Source organism: Pelophylax lessonae, assembly GCF_965119305.1.
Source record: "Pelophylax lessonae genome assembly, chromosome: 11".
Lineage (NCBI taxonomy): Eukaryota > Metazoa > Chordata > Amphibia > Anura > Ranidae > Pelophylax > Pelophylax lessonae.
The window spans coordinates 40,911,176-40,933,530 of NC_138778.1; the positions used below are offsets into that span (position 1 = coordinate 40,911,176).

Consider the following 22,355-nt stretch of genomic DNA (forward strand, 5'->3'; position numbering starts at 1 on the left):
TATTACACAGGAGTCCTGAGCTGTACTGTATGTATTGGATTGAGGCCGTGCTCTGCCCAGCCTCTGCCCCGCCTCCTCTCAGTGAGCTCAGTGAGGATATAATGCTTTCATTCCTTGCTCACTGAGAGGAGACGGGGCAGAGGCGGGGCAGAGCACAGCCTCAATCCAATACATACAGTACAGCTCAGGACTCCTGTGTAATAATGCGAGATTTCATCCCATGAGATACATCCCAGCACCCCCTGCGAATCGCTGAATGACGTAATCGCCGATCGGCGGCCAGACCCGGAAGTGAGGAGAGGATGAATAAAGAAGAAAATAAGGTATTTCCTAGCAAAAAAAAAAGTTTCCATTGGTAAAAGTCGTTTTAAAGGGGATTACATACATCTAAAGTTACTAAAATGGGTGGAACTCCACTTTAACTCCAGCAGAGGAAAATTTGTTCTCCTGCACTGTAAGACATGGTTCTTCTGTGTAAATCTTAGGGCTGGATGGACAGAAATACAAATCTTTTGAAAATCGTGAAATAGGTCTTACTTAATTATTTTATCTGTTTTTTAGCTATTTGGCTGGAATTCAGCTAGAAAGCACCTTTCTGACTGTTTGCTGCCAGTGAATGTCCGTCATTGCTCTGCGCAATTTGATATGAAATTACTGCATTTGAGTCGATTTGTGCTTGGAAAAACAAGACACTCCAAACATTATCATAGAGCTTATACTAAAAGGCTCTGCGTTAATCCCCATCCCTACCTCAATGGACCCTATAGTAAAAATCAGCTTTAGAGGCATTACTTGCAGTCGAACATCATGGTTTGCTTTATAATCTGAATTAAAGGATGGGCGATGAGCAAAACATGCAAACCTTTCTTAGTTTAGAATAATCACCATTGCATTCAGTTATGACTATCTCTCTATATATATATACTTTTTTATATCCATCATAATTTATCCATTATTTGTTCAAATTATATCGACTCTAAATAAATATAACAAAAATAAAATATTTCCCTTTGATACATATACAGGTCTATTTTTGTGTGAGCTTTTTCCTGGGGGGAATAGAAAATGGTACAAGCATGTTTCAGCCTATCAGCTGCCAGCATTTCCCAGCAACACATTTAAACAGCAATGTGCTGACGATGCCACCAAAAGGCAGCCACTGATGCGAATAGCCAGAATGGGGATGTCAGTAGAAACTGATGCATAATTATTAGTGATGCTGATGCCCAAATTTTCTGTCTCTGCCTTAATCCTCTACATTATATTTAAAGGCTTCTATTAGACCCTCTAAAGAATGCACAAAACCAGATACGCTACAGATGGAGCCAATGACAAAGATGGAAACATCGAAAAAGACATGGTGCCACTGAAGCTGCCTCCAAAGAAGCTTGAGATGGAAGAGGCTTGGAAGGAGGAAGCAGAGACCAGCTCCTGTGAGGCTGCCGGTGAGACCCATCAAAAGGGCGAAGTGGGGCACATAGATGGCCATGAGCAAGGTTAAAACAACTAGGGCACATCTGAGAGTGAGTCCCCAAGCTTTAAGTCTCCCATCACCCCCGTAGCAGTTTGGAAAGAAGGCCCTACTCCCCTCCTGAAATAGAGACTTTTCCAAGACCTCCACCGCAGCAAAGAAGGGCAGCGGGTAGGACAGCAAAGCTTTGGCCACCAGGAATAAGTTAACCACTGCTCTGATAGTAGAGGGTAGGTTGTCTGTTATGACCTCCTTGGTTTCATCTGCCCAGGTTAGATAAGCCACCAGAGCAAAAAGACCCTTGAGGATACAAGCGGCAATGTGGGTCCAGTTCATCATGCAGTGGAATTCTTTAGGGTGTTGCATGTTCCCTTCCAGGGAAGGCAAGAAGATCTGGGAGGTGTAGCTGAAGACAATGATACCGATGGAGATAGGAAATTTCTTTACATCAATGTAAAATTTGACTTTGTCCCAAGCCCAGTCTCTAGCTCTGGACAGACAGTAGGCAATCACTAGGATATTAATGACGAAGTGAGCTAAGGTGCAGAGCAAGCTGAACTTAGAGACAGACTTTAGGTTTTTGAGGAATGCACACGGTAGAAGCGCAGCAGTGGCTATAATTGACCAGGACTTCTGAGAAACTGGTAGGGTTGGAAAGCTGTTATACATCAAGTTTCCGCTGACCACCACATACAGGATGCACGTCATGACCAGTTCAATAATCTGAGCCACATTGACAATCCTTCCTCCAAGTTTTGGAAACCTCGGTGCACAGCAGGCGTTGGCAATGTCCACGTAGGAGTCCCTAACCCTCACAATCTCTCCGTCTTCATTCTCTTCATACAAGCAAGCGATGAGAATCTTTCCTGTGTAGCAACACACCACTGCAGCAAAAATGATGAGGAACAGTCCCAGATATCCACCGTGTAGAATTGCGTAGGGTAATCCCAACACAAACATCCCCTGCAAAAAACAAGCAGAAAAGAAGTGAGGTTCCCTGCATCTCAATGTAGACATTTCTATGTGTGAGACTGTAATAAGCTTAAAAGATGTCTAAAGTCAAAACTTTTTTTTGTTTTGGATAAAGAAGGAAAGGGTTAAAATGCATTTAAAGCGGAGTTCCGGCCACAGAATCATTTTTTTTTCTTTTAATACCTCCCAAACAGTGACCCACCGACCTTTATATATCAGCTAATCCTGGTTTATACCGTTAAATAACAGTTAGGCAATCCTAAAATCTTACTTTATATAATTTTCGCAGAGCGCCGCCATCTTTGTCCGGGTTACACGAGTCCTTAGTGGGGAAATGTCTGCCCTGCTTCCTGCTTCTGGTGGGAGGAGGCCGGTGAATCCAGCGTGAAATCTCGCGCATGCCCAGTACTATACGATCAACATAGTACTGGGTTTCCATAGGGACGGCAGCTCCGCCTAACATTGCATAATTTCCTGTTTGGAAATAACGCGATGAGAGGAGCGGCCGGCCGCCTACGTCATTGCCCATTGCATCCTGGGAGCAACGAGTAAGAGCTCCCAGGATGCATTGCGGGACAGGAAGTGACAGCGCGGGCCGCGCGGCCGAGGAAGGAGTAAGTGGATGTCAAGGTGAGTATATTATCTTCTGTAAAGGTAAGTAAAAAAAAGAAAAGGCCGGGAATATCCAATTCTTGCTCATGGAAGGATAAGGAAGTGTATGCCATAAAATGTAAAGGCATGATTTTCTGCCCGGAAATTCGCTTTAAGTTTTTTTGTTTCTGTCTGTGTCCCATTGAGATTTCCCATCACTTCCTGTCCCACAGACACACTAAGAATTGAGAGAAAATCATTCAAAAGGAATAGGAAATCCCCCCTGGGACCTGTTCCCACCAGCCCAATGCCATAACGCGCCAGATACTGCAATGCACAGTAATTGTGTGTTGGTGCATTGCGGTATCAGTCACGCTGAATGAGCCTACACTGCAATGCAATGCAAAAAATGTAGATAGATCTATTTTTATTTGTACATTGAAGTGGGTTGCAGCCCATTTATTTTAAATTACTTGCCTAGTTCAGCTAACAACAACATGCCGTCCATTGCAGCGCACTTCGCTGAAGTGTGACAAGCCCTTAGATCAGGGTTTCGCAACTAGGGTTCCTCCAGAGTTTGCCAGGGTTTTCTTAAAAGAGAAGTATGGGAATCATTTTTTTTAAACAGTGGCGTCACTAGGGTGGGGCCAGAGGGGGCCATGGCCCCTCCAAAATTAGTCTGTTCCCCCCCATGTGCCCCCCCCCCAATTAATTATGAGCACAATATACTGTACACACTGATCATACTTACCTAGGTGAATGTTGCATCTTTTCCCTGTTGGCTCTAACACTGAGAACCAAGGGATCAAGCACCGCTGATTGCTTGGTTCTCACAGGCAGCTCCCTGAGCAGAGAGCTGGCGACTGTCAGTCAGCAGCTCTCTGCTTTGCTCCCCCCCCCCTCGCTGCCTGGAGGGGCGGAAGCGAGCAGGTCAGGCTCGCTGATAGGCTAAAAATATAAGTAAATGTCTCCTGCGCTCTAATGTTGTGTCAAAAATAGGAAAATGATGGCTATATTGTTGGCATCTATAGTCTTGCTGCCTTCTCAGGACGATGGGTATCCACATGAACTGAAAACAAAGAAAACAAGAGCAGGGAGCACTGACCTAGTGCAATATCATAAAACATTTATTGGAAAATCATAAAAACCACGTCATACATTATACTCACAAGAGTATGCTGAATATAAGCAAAAAACCAAAGGATTCCTTCGGCTATCCAAAGACTGCAGGACCAGGATGCTTAAAGCGGTAGTATACTCCGCCATTAAACTTTTACATACAGGTAAGCCTATGATAAGGCTTACCTGTAGGTAATATGAATATCTCCTAGTTGGGGTGTCTGGGGTGGGAGGCGGGGCCTCTGCGCGCCTGCCCGCTAAAGGTTTAGTTGGTTTCTAGACACAGAGCATGCCTCCTTTTATACAGTAAATTTGCAGGACCCTATGTGTTATACCGTTTGATACCGATGAGACAATGTTTTGTATGCTTGAACGCACTGCTGTGTGGTGCTTTTCTGTATGTTACCCCTTTCTTTTCTCTGTTTTGTAAAACTTAATAAAAACTATTGAATACTAAACCTGCAGGGTTTAGGAGATATTCGCCCTGCATGCAGCCGCTGACACCAGTGGACCTTCAAAGCTCTTTGCCGGCTGCTTCCTGGAAAGTAAACTCCCGCGCATCGTCATCGCTGCTCCGGCCAGTCACAGCGCCGGAGCCGCCGAACCCGGAAGAGACATTGAGGGAGCATGACAGCTCCCTCAGCGCTGTCCGGGCAACCGTGTCAAGGCTTCGTTTTAAGGTAAGTATTTCATAATGAGCTAGTATGCGATGCATACTAGCTCATTATGCCTTTCTCCTGCAGGGTTTGTTTGTTTGTTTTTTTATACAGCCGCTTTAATTGCGACAAGAGGACTTGAAGGCATCCATATAGATGGGGCTAACGCGTTTCAAGGGAAAACCTTCTTCGTCAGAGCCAACTTGTCTTGTCGCAGTTAAGCAACCTGGACCTGCGGTCTCTGGCTAGCCAAAGGAATCCTTTGGTTTTATGCTTATATTTAGCATACTCTTGTGAGTATAATGTATGACGTGGTTTTTATGATTTTCCAGTAAATGTTTTATGATATTGCAGTAGGTCGGTGTGCCCTTCGCTGAGAGGCTGTGCCAGGTGCCGGTCCAGGCATGTGGGAGGATCCCAACCACATGGTCACGATCTTGTCCGAGCCTGGACTGGCTCTGTGACATCAGCTGTTAGCGAAAATGGGTCACAAGAGTGTAGAACGAACTGTACTTCTGTCATCCATAAGAGAAGCACAGCCAAACGAGTTGTACTTCTTTAAGCAATGAGCAATTTCTGCCTCGCAATAAGGAGCATTCTTCCCACTGACTATCACACCAATGTTTTATGGGTTGTAGATATAGTATAGTAATTATTCACAAGGGTTTCTTGAGATTGGAAAGTTATTACTAGGGTTCCTCAGGGTTGAGAAAGGCTACCTTAGATACTTGTCATTAAAACTAGTGTCTGATTTTGAAAACTTCCCCTCTATTTCTATTCAAGTGACAAGCCAGAATTTAGGATTTCCTTTTACTTTCTGTCCCATTGACAATGGTCACCAGAAAAAATAGTGAGGGTGCATCCAAAGCAGGGACACAGCATTAATACCCTGACTAGGGTTCCACACTCCATCGAAAAGGAAAACAAAATTGACTTCAGATAAATTTTAATGGTAAAAATATTTTGTTGTACAACGACTTTTTTTAAGCTTTTCTTGTTCGTATTTCCATTTTTCATTTTACTTGATAAGACAGAATGAAATTCAAGCCATGAAGGTGAAAATGGTATACAAAATAACTTGATTGAATGCTACATGTTGACAAGCCAAATGTTAAAAAAAAAAAAAAACGATTATATTCTCACACTCCAGAGGAACACATTTCTTCTTTCTTGTTCTAAAATGAAATGTAAATTGTGTGTATATATTAATATAAGATCTTTATTTATTATTGTCAACTATAAAATGGAAAAATATGTTTTAAGTCAGGTAAACAAGGAATATTCATTTAAATGAACAAAAATATGGGGGTGTAATTATCAATTATTTACATAGCTGTTTATGCATTTAAAACTGATGATAAATTTGTACTCTACAAAAGGAAGAAAAGTTTGTGAATAAAAAAATAAATGTGAATAAAAAATAAGTGTGAATAAAAAAAAATACTGCATTATTGGCACTAGGTGGCATTGAGAAGCATACTTATGTCCTACAAAACTCCACACCATCTAGTGGCCATAATGTGGTATTTTCCCCATTCATGCACTCAATCGAGAGAATACAGTCTGAGAATATTACATTTTATTCCATTTGCACATATATTTTTTTAATACAGCCCATAATATCCCCACTGTTTAAAAGGGAAATGGTAATCATATATGGACAGCATTGATATCCCTAACGTTTTGCCTGTAATCCTGGCTTTCTCAAGGGGTCTGCTGTGATATTTACCCTCTGGCAGTGCTTGCTCGTTGCATTCACTATGGCTGAATTTTTTATCCTGCTTGGCCCCCTATTTGATTTCATTGATACACACATGAAACTAACCTCATCACATCACTGAGACTGCCATTAGAGCACGGATACATTGCCTAACGGGCTCCGCTTGGGAACAGACTTTGTCAACAAATTAGCATATCTTGGATACAGCACAGGAACTGTCCCCCTCAAATGGGATTGGGTAAGCTATTGACTCCTGTTTGTTACTCCAAATGTATCATTGCATGTTAAAAAAAAAAAAAATGTATCATTGCAGTGAGGCATAAAAAAAACAGGATTTGCTTAAGAGCCCATTCACACTAGGGCGACTTATGAGGCGACTTGTGTCGCCACAGGTCGCCCCAGGTCACTTGACATAACAAAAGCAATGTTAATCAATCAGTGCCGTCTTAATTGGCACTACTGAAGTCGCTCCGACTTCAGAAAAGGGTCCTGTACTACTTTGAGGCGACCTGTGATCCGACTTGTCCCATATACTTCAATGGGAGTCGCCTCCTTATCTTAATTGAAGCGACTTGTGATGCGACTTGTGATCCGACTTTCCATAAAAATGGTATTGAACAAGAAAAAAAGAGCATTTTTCTTATAATTTTTATTAACCACTCTACAACCGCTCACAGTAATACTACTGCGGCAGAGTGGTTCGTTATCGTCCAGCCACGTAGTATTAACGTTGTTGGACACTCCCCCTTCTGGGCGGCGCTTGCGCGCCGCCGGAGGCTCGCTCCCGCTGTTTTCATTCACAGCGGGAGTCGGGCCAGGGGAGGAGCAGCGGCGATCGCCGCTGCTCTTACCCGATCGTCGGGGATCGAGTCTGGAGATCCGCCCGCTGTGTGTAAACACAGCGGGCGGATCTCCATAGTGACAGGGAGTGACAGATCGGACTGTTCAGCATAGCTGGACATCCGATCTGTCCATGACTCACACAGTCACCTCCCCCCCTACACGTCAGTAAGCACCAGGCATACATTAACCCCTCCCTCTCCAATAAAATTAACCCCTTCCCTGCCAGTGTCATTTTTACAGTAACAGTGCATATTTATAGCACTGATTACTGCAGTAATGTCACTGGTACCCCCAAAAGTGTCAAAAATGTCAGTCAAGGGTCCGATCTGTCCGCCGCAATCTCGCAGTCCCGCAAAAAAAATCGCAGATCGCCGCCATTACGCGTTAAAAAAAAAACACCAAAAATGACAGAAATCTTTCCCTTTGTTAGTAAACGCAATAACTTTTGCGCAAACCAATCAAAATATGCTTATTGTGATTTTTTTTACCAAACATATGTAGCATAAAACAAATTTTTAAAAAAATTGGTTTTTACATCTTTTTTGGGGGGAATTTCATATAAAAAAATGTTAAAAATATTGTTATTTTTTCAAAATAAATGCTTTTTTTTGTTTATAGCGCAAAAAGTAAAAATCGCACAGGTGATCAAATACCACCAAAAGAAAGCTCTGTTTGTGGGAAAAAAAGGACGTAAATTTCGTTTGGGTACGGCGTCGCACGACCGCGCAATTGTCAGTTGAAGTCGCACAGCGACGAATCGCAAAAAGTGGCCTGGACGGAAGACAGCAAAATCCTCCGGTGGTAAAGTGGTTAAAACATGAATATGTCTTCTCTCCACCTTGCCCTTTTTCTTGCAGGCATTTATCGGGCATTTGTGGAGGCAGGCATGACTTTTTTTGGATTTAGTGTCTGGGGGGTCTAAAAAGTGTACCTGTGAAGTTTCAGCCCTGTAGCATGTCCAGAACCCCAAAAAAATTATCATTTTTCTTATAATTTTTATTAGAACATGAATACGGCTTCTCTCCACCCGGCAGTTTTTCTTGTAGGCATTTATCGGGCATTTTTGGAGGCAGGCATGAATTTTTTTGGATTTAGTGTCTGGGGGGTCCAAAAAGTGTCCCTGTGAAGTTTTAGCTCTGTAGCATGTCCAGAACCCACACTGAACCCACTGAACCCACACTGCTGTATTAATAATTATAAGAAAAATGCATTTTTTTCTTGTTCTGGACATGCTATAGAGATGAAACTTCACAGGGACACTTTTTTGACACCCCAGACACTAAATCCAAAAAAGACATGCCTGCCTCCAGAGATGCCAAAAAAATGCCCGATAAATGCCAGCAATAAAAAATGCAAGGTGTAGAGAAGCCGCCACACTGCTGTATTAATAATTACAGTAAAACCTTGGATTGCGAGCATAATTCGTTCTGGAAACATGCTTGTAATCCAAAGCACTCTTATATCAAAGCGAATTTCCCCATAAGAAATAATGGAAACTCAGATGATAAGTTCCACAAGTCCTTCAGTTTATAGTCTATATACAAAGATTATAGCAATGTGATAGGTTGTGTAACCATAAAATGTCTATCCACAATATGCAGCCTTCCCAAGGGGATTAGAAGCAAAATCTAGCAGAGCTACAGAATATAAGAGAGATGAGAGGAGCCTCTAAGTGTAGCAATATGGTTACATTTAATGAAGGTTCAACATTTAGCAACTCACATGGTTGATGATTAAAATAGGCACATCTAAGTGTGCAGGCATCTGGGGTAAAGCTGTCCACATAGACCATCTTCTAAACCTCTCACCACTGTCAGTCTGCAATCCTGACCGGGAAGAATAGCCTGCAGTAGAGTGATCTGAAAGTGAGGCTTTGATTCACTCGTGGAGTGCAGCGGGGAAGGGATGATGAAGATGGCTGTGCACAGGATGGTCTATGTGGACAGCTTTACCCCGGATGCCTGCATACTTAGATGTGCCTGTTTTAATCATCAACCATGTGAGTTGCTAAATATTGAACCTTTTTTAAATGTAACCATATTGCTACACTTTAGAGGCTCCTCTCTTCTTTTTTTATACATGACGCTACTTGTATATCAAGACATCGCTTGTATATCAAGTCAAAATTGATTTTAAAAATTTGCTTGTCTTGCAAAGCGCTCTCAAACCAAGTTACTCTCAAACCAAGGTTTTACTGTATAAGAAAAATGCTTTTTTTGGGGGGGGTTCTGGACATGCTACAGAGCTGAAACTTCACAGGGACACTTTTTGGACCCCCCCAGACACTAAATCCAAAAAAAGTAATGCCTGCCTCCAAAATGCCTGCAAGAAAAACGGCCGGGTGGAGAGAAGCCGTATTCATGTTCTAATAAAGTTTATAAGAAAAATTATAATTTTTTTTCTAGTTCTGGACATGCTACAGAGATGAAACTTCACAGGTACACTTTTCAGACCCCCCCAAACACTAAAGACATGCCTGCCTCCAAAGACGCCCAAAAAATGCCCGATAAATGCCAGCAAAAAAAAAAAAAAAGGAAAGGGAAATTAGGTCACAACACATCATATTCTGATTGGCCAAATACAAAGTCCTAAAAAAAGTCGTCTCGTGTCAAGTCGCGCCGAAGTCGCGCAAAGTCGTGCCGAAGTCGCGCTAAAAGTCGCGCTAGAAGTCGCCCCTTATGAGGTGACTTTAGTGGTCGCGGCAGTGTGAACCGGCTCTTACACTCAATGGGGCCGGGTGTAACTTTAAATGCAGGATCTACCCTACATGTACATAGTGACCATTCTTATAATTCAGATAATGGAGAAAGAGGCCACAGGACTAAAAAGTAAACTTTCATGATATCTTTATTGGAAAGGGTGTATCATAATTTGATATAATTCTTTATGTATTTTAATTGAATTTATGTGTATAAAAATTATTTTTTTTATCAATAGAATCTGGCTGATGCTTGGATGCTGATTTGGCTACAGTAGCTACATTGTACCTATATACCACCAGAAGTTATATTATCATATTACACAATATTATTTTATTTATACATATGTTGTGGTTTAAAACATAAAAAATATTGCATAAGGATGGTTTATGGTTACATTTCCAGCCAGCTCTAGACTCCAATTCACATTTTTCCAGGTCTTCCTTATAAGTGTCAATGAAAGGGCCTGTGTTTACGATGTACAGTAGCTCAAGGTGACATTTGCACAGGCCACTGATTGGTTTGCTCCACCCCCTCTTTCTGCTTCCCTGTCTGACTGTTCAGATGGAATCACACAGAATTAATATTAGAGAGAGATAGCTTGAAAGTAAATAAAGTCTGTTGCACTTTTTCTCTGTTGAACCCAAATTATTCTGTAACACCAGTGTCATTGGTGTATCCTGTTAAAACTGTTTGTTTGTAAATTATTTGATATAAGTAGTAAAAAAAATGCATAAGCCATCACTTTAAGGGTTCACACACACAGGGCTTACAAAGACATTCTAAACGCCTGGCATAATTTCCTGGTGCTTTCCCACTCCCAGGGAGCCACACCTGCTGCATACAGTCTGCCATGCAAGTGAAGGGATGTATGCAGCCTTGCTCCTGTATACGGCGATGCAAAGAAGCATGTGTGCCTGACATGCAGTATTTTCATAACATTAAACTTTCATGTTTGAAAAATACGCTGGATAAGAATGTGTGATTATAAGACCATGGGTGCCTACAGCAATTCACAAGTATGGCAGGCTGTATGTGGCATGTGTCCCTCCCTGGGTGCGGGAGAGTGTCGGGAAATGATGGCAGCCATTAAAAATGTCTGTGTAAGCCCCAAGTGCATGGAACCTAAAGCTTCATGCAAAGCTCCGTAAAGGGATGTATATTGTAAATCACAGCTGTACAGTAAAACCTTGGATTGGGAGTAACTTGGTTTGAGAGCATTTTACAAGACAAGCAACATTTTTTTTATAAATGTTGACTTGATAAACAAGCGATGTCTGGATATACAAGTAGTGTCATGTCAGACCTGAGTATAAAAGAGAAGAGCGGCGCCTCCAAGTGTAACAATATGGTTACATTTAACCTGCCTAGCGGTATCCCCGAGCATGACTCGGGGTGGATTTTCCATGCTGTTATCGGTATCCCCGAGTCACGCTCGTGGTGGATGTGCAGAGCGAGCAGCGGTGTCTCTTACCTTCTCCTGGCGATCCAGCGATGATCTCCCATTGCTGAGATTGCCAGCCGTCTGAGATCCCCGCCGCTCGTCCGTCCTCCGTCGGTGTGATGACTTCCTAGTTCCGTTCCCTGCAGCAGCAATGCTGCATGGGAGCGGAACTAGGGAGGGAAATTCAAACATTGAACGTTGCACAAAACACAAACACACACATAACATTTATATTATATATATGTTATATGATATATTATATTATATTATATATATGTATGTATATATATGTATATATATATATATATATATATACACACATATATACACGTATATACACGTATGTATATATATATATACACACACACACACACATATATATATATATACACGTATATATATATATATATATATATATGTATAACTATATACACATATATATATATACACACATATATATATGTATATAATATAACGCATGAATTATAATCTAATCGATAATATAATTTTATTATATAATATAACATATATATATATATATATTATATTATATATTATATAATAAAATTATATTATTGATTAGATTATAATTCATGCGTTTGTGTTTCAAATTTATCACATCTGGGATGTCTACTAGAGTCTTGTTTTGGTCAGGTTTAAGTCAGTAATTACTAAGAATTGTAGGCCTATAATACATAACGCCAAATTTCCATGAAAAAAATGGTACCGCTTTTGGTACAGAATTCCTGACATAATCATACCGCCAGGGAGGTTAATCAAGGTACAACATTTAGCAACTCACATTGTTGATGATTAAAACAGGCACATCTAAGTATGCATGCTTCCGGGGTAAAGCTGTCCACATAGACCAGTGATGGCGAACCTTGGCACCCCAGATGTTTTGGAACTACATTTCCCATGATGCTCATGCATTCTGCAGTCTAGTTGAGCATCATGAGAAATGTAGTTCCAAAACATCTGGTGTGCCAAGGTTAGCCATCACTGACATAGACCATCCTCCGCACCGCCATCAACGTCATCCCTTCCACACTGCGCTCCGTGGGCGATTGAAGCCACACTTTCAGATTGCTCTACTGCAGGGTAATCTTCCCGGTCACAACTGCAGACTGACAGCAGTGAGAGCAGCGGTGAGGAGGACAGTCTATGTCAGCGGTTCTCAACTCCGGTCCTCAGGACCCACTAACAGGACAGATTTTAGGTATTACCTTGGGGAGGTGCAGACTAGAATACTGCAATCACTGAGCAGCAAATGATATCCCCTGTGATGTATTTCAGTTATCTTGCAAACCTGGACTGTTAGTGGGTCCTGAGGACAGGAGTTGAGAACCACTGGTCTATGTGGACAGCTTGACCCCGGATGCCTGCATACTTAGATGTTCCTCTTTTAATCATCAACCATGTGAGCTGCTAAACGTTAAAGCTTTATTAAATGTAACCATATTGCTACACTTAGAGACACCTCTCTTCTCTTTCATACTCTGTAGTTCCTGTTGGATTTTGCTTCTAATCCCCTTGTGGAGGCGCCATTTGTGGATGGACATGTTATGGTTACTCAACCTATCATATTGCTAGAATTTTTTTATATGGACTTTAAACTGAAGGACTTATGAATAAATGGTTGTGGAACGAATCATCTGAGTTTCCATTATTTATTATGGGGAGATTTGCTTTGATAGAAGAGTGCTTTGGATTATAAGTATGTTTTCGGAATGGATTATGCTCGCAATCCATGTTTTTACTGTCATTGCTTTGCCAGCTGTGACAGGTGCACAGGGCCATATTTACGACAGGGCAAAAGGGCCAGCCGCCCCGAGCACAGTCATTGTTTTGGGGCCCAAAGCAGCTCCCCCTTGAGCCCACACTGGCCACAAATAGTTAATAAGGGGATTTCGGAGGGCCCAAAAAATGTTTGCCCAGGGTCCAATCAATATTAAAGACGGCCCCGCAGGTGCAACATACAGCCACTGCCAGTCAGTCTGCACAAATCAATGCAAGGCGCCATATGCGCCTCCCCAAATGCAGACAGTTAGTGTTCGGGGAGGCAGATATGGTCCTGTATGCATGTAGTTGCTCGGGTGTGCATATAGATGCCTACAGTAATTTATTTGTATGCCCATATTGTACACTATACAGCCATTTATTTGTATGCCCATATTGTACACTATACAGCCATTTATTTGTAAGCCCATATTGTACACTATACAGCCCTTTATTTGTATGCCCATATTGTACACTATACAGCCATTTATTTGTATGCCCATATTGTACACTATACAGCCATTTATTTGTATGCCCATATTGTACACTATACAGCCATTTATTTGTATGCCCATATTGTACACTATACAGCCATTTATTTGTATGCCCATATTGTACACTATACAGCCATTTATCTGTATGCCCATATTATACACTATACAGCCATTTATTTGTATGCCCATATTGTACACTATACAGCCATTTGTGGCCATGTGCATAAAACCTAAAATATATAAACATAAAGAAGAACTATAGAAACATTTATCCTAAACATCCTCATTGTTTCTCTGTATTATTGGCACATGTTCATTAACACATTAACATTTTGCAAACAATTTTTCTACATTTTAGTATTTGCTATGTCTATGTCTGTAGAAGCAGCCATATTTTCTCAATACATATACACACCATAGCCTGTCTAGTAGTACACAGTGATGTGCATTGCTGCTCAAAATGCAACTCTACAACAGGGCAGTCAGGTCCTCAAACCCTACTGCTCAGCAGCACAGCTTAGCCAAAAACTTAACCCCAGCTTGCTGATTGGACAATATTAAAAAAGCGACACAGTGATGAGGTCACCCCTCTGCATACTCTGCTCTCTATACAAGTGAGCAAGTTAGCACAAGTGAATGCAGCAATGTCTGAGATTAGCCGGGAGATCAGGGCCCTCAAACCATACAGGGATGCATTTGTAGTATTTAAAGGAGAACTTCCTAAGGTTTTCCTTCAAAAGCATCTGAGCTGGGCTCATTGGCCCAGCAATGACAGCTGACTTTCATGTTTGGACCAAAAACATCCCTATAGAACAGGGGTCTCAAAACTTTCGAAACAAAGACCAGCTTACTGCCCTTCAGATTTTAAAAGGCCTGAACTGTTCAACCTTTAGGCCCCTTTCACACATACGGTCCGTTTGTCTGGTTTTTATCCATCCGTTGACGGATAACAAACGGACATCAATGCATCTGTATGTAAAAACGGATGACAATGGATGATCATCCATTAACATCCGTTTTCATCCGCTTCCGTCAATGTCCGTTTTTTTGGAACGGATAAATGCTGTATTTTTCATTCGTCAAAAAAACGGATCGGACGAAAAACGGATGTGAACGGACAAACGGTCCATTTTTCATCCGTTTTTGCAATGGTAGTGGGTTTTAAAAAAATGGATGAAAAACGGATGAAAAACTGATACATTTTGACGTGACTGAACTGATGAACTAAACGGACGGAATGTGTGAAAGGGGCCTTAGGGCTCTTTCACACGGGCGTTCCAATCAGATCCTCCTGTCAGTTTTTTAGGCGGATCTGATCGGATGCCCATTCAGCCCTATGGAGCAGCGGATGTCAGCAGTGATATGTCCGCTGACACCCGCTGCCATCCGGATCCGATCCTGTCCGTGAAATCCGGACGGATGGAAACCCTATTTTCCATCCGTCCTGGGGATCGGATCGGATCAGGTGAGAGCGGACAGGCGGTCCGCTCTCATCCGATCCCCCATAGAGAACACCGGGGGCTCTGACACCTCCCTCTCCGCACTGCAAGCGGAGACGGAGCTGTCATCCGCCGGCTCAGCGGGGATTGGCGGATCGATCCCCACTGAGCAGCACGGATCCGCCTACGGAGGCGGACCGTGTGAAAGAGCCCTTAGTTTCTTATATGACTTGAATACTTCAACATCGAAAACTGTTGCTATATTTACTGTCCATCTGAAAATGTTGGATGTTCCCAACCACCTTTGTCTGCTCCTGATCCCTCTGTTCTTTTCTCCATATTATAAAATATATTTTAAAAAAAAAATCAACAGGAAGAGGAGAAATTCCTTATAATGGCCAATCAGACCTGAGAACTCAAGCACAGAAATCTCAGCAATAGAGCACTTGAGAAATAAATGAAATTGTCAGGTGCTTTAGGAGCCATGTGCAGTGCCTTGAAAAAGTATGTATACCCCTTGAAATTTTCCACATTTTGTCATGTTACAACCAAAAACATACATGTATTTTATAAGAGATTTTATGTGATAGTCCAACACAAAGTGGCACATAATTATGAAGTAAAAAGGAAAATAATCAATGGTTTTCAAAATGTTTTGCAAATAAATATCTGAAAAGTGTGGTGTGCATTTGTATTCAGCCCCCTTTACTCTGATACCCCTAACTAAAATCTAGTGGAACCAATTGCCTTCAGAAGTCACCTAGACTGTGTGTAATTTAATCTCAGTATACATACAGATGTTCTGTGAAGCTCTCAGAGGTTTGTTAGAGAACCTTAGTGAACAAACAGCATCATGAAGGCCAAGGAACACACCAGGTAGGTCAGGGATAAAGTTGTGGAGAAGTTTAAAGCAGGGTTAGGTTATAAAATAATATCCCAAGCTTTGAACATCTCACAGAGCACTGTTAAATCCATCATACGAAAATGGAAAGAGTATGGCACAACTGCACACCTACCAAGTCATGACCGTCCACCTAAACAGACAGGCCGGGCAAGGAGAGCATTAATCAGAGAAGCAGCCAAGAGGCCCATGATAACTCTGGAGGGGCTGCAGAGATCCACAGCTCAGGTGGGAGAATCTGTCCACAGGACAACTATTAGTCATGCACTCCACAAATCTGGCCTTTATAGAAGAGTGGCAAGAAGAAAGCCATTGTTGAAAGAAAGCCACAGGAAAGTCCCGTTTGCAATTTGTGAGAAGCCATGTGGGGGACACAGCAAACATGTGGAAGAAGGGGCTCTGGTCAGATGAGACCAAAATGTAACTTTTTGGGCCAAAAGCAAAATGCTACGGTATGTGTGGCGGAAAACTAACACTGTACATAACCCTGAACACACCATCCCCACTGTGAAACATGGTGGTGGCTGCATCATGTTGTAGGGATGCTTTTCTTCAGCAGGGACAGGGAAGCTGGTCAGAAGTGTTTGGAAGATGGATGGGGCCAAATACAGGGCAATCTTAGATCTTCCTGCAGGACGATGACCCTAAACATACAGCCAGAGCTACAATGGAATGGTTGAGATCAGCCTGGGGTGCATTGAGGCTTCTTCAGGGGTGCCTTGGCAAATTGCCTAAAAATTGCCCAAAAATTGTACACAAGCTGGCGTGTGGGTGAAGGCTGCCTTTTTAGTTACAGAAAGTCACAGGATTTCATTGTGCACCGTTACAAACTTCTAGCTGTCGGTGTCCTAACAACCAGTTGATAAGGAGAATGTCAGTCGCCTGCATATCCTTGTTTGACTGTCCTACGCCCCTCATAGCGTTGCTAGGACATTAGATTGAGTGATGGTGAAAAACTGAGAGAGAAGAGAAACATTGGAATACTAGTCAGTAGCAGTTTGCAAAAGTATATCTGCTTTGGAAAATTTAAATCAGCTCTAACGTTGGGTGTCCTACTTGGACTTGTGTATATTTTAAAATGGGGGGCTGAATACAAATTTACACCACACTTTTAAGATATTTATTTGTAAAAAATTTTGAAAACTATTTATTATTTTCCTTCCACTTCACAATTATGTGCCACTTTGTGTTGGTCTATCACATAAAATTCCAATAAAATACATTTACATTTTTTGGTTGTTTCATGACAAAATGTGGAAAATTTCAAGGGGTATGAATACTTTTTCAAGGCAATGTACCTTTATACCATTGCCACTGATTTATAGATAGTACGGTGGATTTCTCAACTATAGTTCCGTGGAGAACTAGGGTTCCTCCAGAGGTTGCCAGTGGTTCCTTCAACAATGAACAACGCCTGCCTCTCAGATGAGTAACAAATGACACCAATGATCTTTTTTGCCTATCTGTAAGAGGGGATTCTTACCAATGACCACGAGTGTGAGGAGACTTCTTCCCACTGACAATCGCACTAATGTTCCATGAGTTTGCAGCGTCCCACTCAGGACATGTGGGAACTGCAAATGTATTACTTCTTTGTCATTGCTGTATTGCATGTCATTTTGCATTGCTACACCTGTTGCATCCCTGTTCATAGGCTGGTCAAGTGTGTTTCATACTTCCCACCACTAGATGGGGATAGCACCACTCATATCTATCCCAGCTCAGGCTCTATCTGTGGTCAGTTGCTCAGTTCAGGAACTGTGTGCAGAGTAAGCACAATGTGAAGGTGGAAAGAAGGTCAGTCCAGAGAGGGAACAAATTGAAAGTGCTCAAACCAAAGGGTAAAAGCCACCAACCGGCAGCAAAGACCTTTGAGAATAAAGGTGAAGGATTTCTTAGCCACCGGCAACCTCACCGAATGTCACTGGATTCAAAAGGGACCAGAAACCGAGTCACTTACCAGTAAACATTATACTGAACCACAGCCTGAGTCCAGGATTACCAAAGCCTATTAACAGTGGATCAGCAGAATTCCTCTATTTACCCAGAGACTGTATTCTATCTGGATGTTTATACTGCAACCAAAACCAGTAACAGTAAAAGTTGTGAGTTGTATCCTACCACTGTCTACCTCATTCTTCAATATTGCTACTACAACTGGTTGTACCACCATTAACGATACTGGCATCACGACAAATACCATCAAGGGACCCAGCCGCCACAAGCACTCTAAACACCCCTGTCATCACGGGCACGTCAACCACCATCTTGGCTGGTGTTTCCCTATCACAGAGCATGCCCCGTAGGATTTCGTGCTGTCTTCCTCTTCACTGTGCGACCAGCCCAGGGAGGCTTTCTGCTAACCGTGAGTAAACCGATGAACTGTATTATTGCTGTCTCTCATCAGCCCACCGTGCACCTCCCGTGTCGCCCCTGTGGTTCTGGCACGTCGCAGGTTGAAGGCATAGTAGTATCTATTAGCAGGGATTCCCTGAGACTGGAATTGTATTTCAAGTGTTGCTCCATGTTAAAATGTTGAGAAAGGCTGTAGTAATGTATGTGCACTTTGTAACAGATTACAATCAGTTAGCTGGTCATATTATGTCTAAGTGAGTAGTTAAGGTGAGTCATAAAAAGCAACCAAAGACCGACATACATTGAAGTATGAAATGTTAAAGCGGCATTAAACCCACAACCAAAAATGTAATATATTGCAGCTTACCAATCATGTGGTGTCTGCATCAGTTTTCTTTTCTTTGACTTTTTTTTCTGTTTTCCCCTGGTAACACACCTCCTATATTAATGAGACACAACTCTGGAGGATTGAGCACAGGGGTGCAGCAGACAGCAGCATTGTCAGTCATGGATGGTGGGGGAGTGTTAATTGTTTTAGCAGATTCATATACACTAACAAATTGAAGCCAAACTCCTGGTCACACTTTATAATATGTTACAGCACATGTCAAACACAAGGCCCGAGGGCTGAATTCGGCCCGCAAGGCCATTTCATTTGGCTCTCACACCTCTCCTGCAGCTGCGGAACCCCCCTCATCACTGCCCCCATGTTGTCTCAGCAGTTGGCAGCAGAAAGGAGGACAGAACTATTCCGCCAGATCCTGCGCCTCTCTGCGCAGCCACAGCACCCCCTCGCCTCCACCTCCCCTGGTCTCAGCATTAAGCAGACTCCGGCAGCTGACTCTAGCCCTCCTCTGGTCCTCCTTCAGTTCCTGCACATTCTGCTTCCTAGCTCTGCCTCCAGCTTCTTCCCAGCAGCAGCACAGGGTAAGGGGGGTGCACTTTGAGGGCAACCATAATGCTGATATGGCCCATGATGAAATTGAGTTTGACACCCTTGCGTTACAGCAAACCCTTTTTTTTTTCCTTTTGAGATAAAGGTTTTGCATGAATAAATAAAAACTGATCATTTTAATCACCCCTGTCAGTGTTAAATGATTTTTTTTTATCCATGTAAACTGATACATTCTGCTGGAGTGCATGGGCTTGTGAAAAACAACAGACGTGCTGGCTGGATCACCAGATACAAATAGAAGAAAGAAAGCCTAAAAAAGAAAATGAATGCAGCTATCACATATAAGAATTGGTAAGCTTCAAAAAAAAAAACTTTTTTTTAAAAAGTTCCCTCCCTGCCATCACAAAAAAACATTGACTTTTTAGCAGAGTTAGATAAAAAGGTTGGGGGAAATAGGAAGCTGAATTTATTTCCTTCTTTGAATCAACCATTTACACCCAGGCAACTCCCAAAAGTTAAAAAAGTGGTGAATGTGAAAATATAAAAGGAGAGCTGCACATCTTAAAGCTAAACAAGTTCTAAAATAAACACCAAAAATAGACCACACTATTAATTAATGATAATCAATGGTGCTAAACACTTAAAGGAGACGTACAGCCAAAGCTTGTTTGAAGCCCCAAAGCCTGCTGTTGGTTGATGTCACAGAGCCGGTCCAGGCTGGGGCAAGATCGTGACAATGGAGTCGGGCTCCGCCCACATGCCTGGACCTGCACCCGCCTCAGCCTCTCAGCAAGCCACTCCCACCCCCTCCACAGCCCAGAGCTCCAGTGAGCTTTGGAGGGGCAGAGCAGAGAGCCGGTGACTGACAGTCACCAGCTCTCTGCTTGGGGAGCTATGAGAACCGAGCGATCAAAGGTCTTTGGTCGCTCGGTTCTCAGTCTTAGAGCTGGTGGGGGACAGATGCAGCTAGGAAAGTATGTACAATTTTAGTTTCACTGTGCATGTAATAGATCTCCTGCACCTTTAAGAGTTTCTGCATAAACCTCCCTCGCCAGGGATAAAGATATAGGAAACTCAATTTCCTCGCAGGCCGCATCAGCATTATGGTTGCCTTAAAAAGGGCCGGTTGTATCTGTTAGACTAGAATTCCAGAGTATCCCATCCCCCTTACATCAGATATCAAGAGTCCCCCATCCTCCCTTACATCTTAGCACAACCCCCTAATCTTGGGCTGCTGCCAGGAAGAAGCTGGTGGTGGAGCTGGGAAGCAGAAAGTGCAGGGCCTGCAGGTGGACCAGAGGAGGGCTGGAGTCAACTTAAAGAGTAACTTCACTTTTGTTGAGAAAAAAACATCCCCCTCTGGGTGATCTCTGTACATTACAAGGATTATAACAACCTTTGTTGCAGATTGCTACCTTTTGGTATTCTGAAGAAATCCCTGTTTGTTCCTCTGTGCCGAGTGGGTCTAGTGGGAGTGGTTTCATAATTATCTATCAGCTGTGCAGCTGCAGAACACTAATGGGGGAAGTTGCTGGGTCTGCATCCCTTTAGACGTGTTCCCATTGGGAGTATCTCACTAAAAATGACATTTGTGTTGCAGGGGATGCCAGAAATCTGACTTGTATCTTAGGCAGACTTCTGGGAAAATTGGTGAGCCAATCACACAAGCAGGAAATGATGTTTCTGGGGTGTGGTCAGTATACATTCTGTGTACAGAACAGCTCCAGGCAGCCATATTGCATTTTCAGAGAATTACAACAGCTGCAGATTGAAAAGGAAAGGTAATTTTTAATAACATTCAATTACAATATGATTTGTATCGCTATCGTATATGCTATTGTTTTTTTCTTTAGTTTCTATTTTTTTTCCCCCACAAAAGTGGAGTTAACCTTTAAGTGTTTAGCACCATTGATTACCATTGAGAGCGCGGCCCATTTTTGGTGCTATATTTCCTACTTTGTTGATCTGTCAAGTCTTCTGATGAATGAAAAGATCTAAAGTAAAAGTAAAGTAGAGACGGCCCCCAATCAGCATAAGGGTTCATTCACGCCAGGTGCGTTGAGCTGTGTTAATCAGCATTGATTTCCACTTTCCGACCGCCCTATAGAAGATTTACTGCTACAGGCGGGTTATTCTGTGCAAAATCACATATGTATAAATGATCCTGCACTTCTGGGTAGGAGGCGCGCAGAAGCTGAACCCGATCAGCGGATGCAGGCCAATGAATGTCCGCTGGCACCTGCTGATCATGGAGGAGAGAGGCTGGATGGAGCTCTGCCTATGTAAGCAATGCAGAGCTCTCTCCTGACAGCAGGGGTGTGATAGATTTTCTTTCCCAACAAAGCAGGGAATAAAATCCAGCACATACTTTAGTGAAAGCAGCACACACAGTACACAAAAACACTGGCTAGGCACACATTTAACCCTTTGATCGCCCCTGATGTTTAACCCCATCCCAGCCAGTGTCATTAGTACAGTGACAGTGCATATTCTTAGCACTGATTGATGTGTTAATGTCACTGGTTCCCACAAAGTGTAAAAAGTGTCAGATTGTCTGCCGCAATAGCACAGTCCTGCCATAAGTCGCTGATCGCCGCCATCACTAGTATATAAAAAAAAAATAATAATTTTAAAAATTCAGTATATATCCCATAGTTTGTGGACGCGATAACTTTTGCACAAACCAATCAATATTTTTATACTTTTTGGGATTTTTTACCAAAAATATGTAGCAGAATACACATTGGCCTAAATTTATAAAGAAACTTGATGTTTTTAATTTTTTATTGGATATGTTTTATAGCAGAGAGTAAAAAATTTAGTTTTTTTTCAAAATTATTGATCTTTTTTTGTTTATAGCATGAAAAATAAAAAGGGCCAGTGGCGATCAAATACCACCAAAAGCTCTATTTGTCAGGAATTTATGTACAGTGTTGAATGACCGTAGGGGTCATGGTATTGATTTTGGGGGGGACTC

The 22,355-nt window shown here is 42.3% G+C and overlaps 1 protein-coding gene across 3 annotated transcripts in view; it reads right to left on the minus strand.

Annotated features, from left to right (window-relative positions):
* Positions 1–955: 955 nt before the first annotated feature.
* The window catches only part of SLC32A1 (solute carrier family 32 member 1), a 43,719-nt gene continuing 22,319 nt past the window's right edge, over positions 956–22,355 (minus strand). For all 3 annotated transcript variants that reach the window (XM_082271836.1, XM_082271837.1, XM_082271835.1), the window contains one exon: positions 956–2,434. In XM_082271836.1, the coding sequence (XP_082127962.1) occupies positions 1,247–2,434 (1,188 nt within the window). In that variant the 3' untranslated portion in view covers positions 956–1,246. The remainder of the gene's footprint in view (positions 2,435–22,355) is intronic.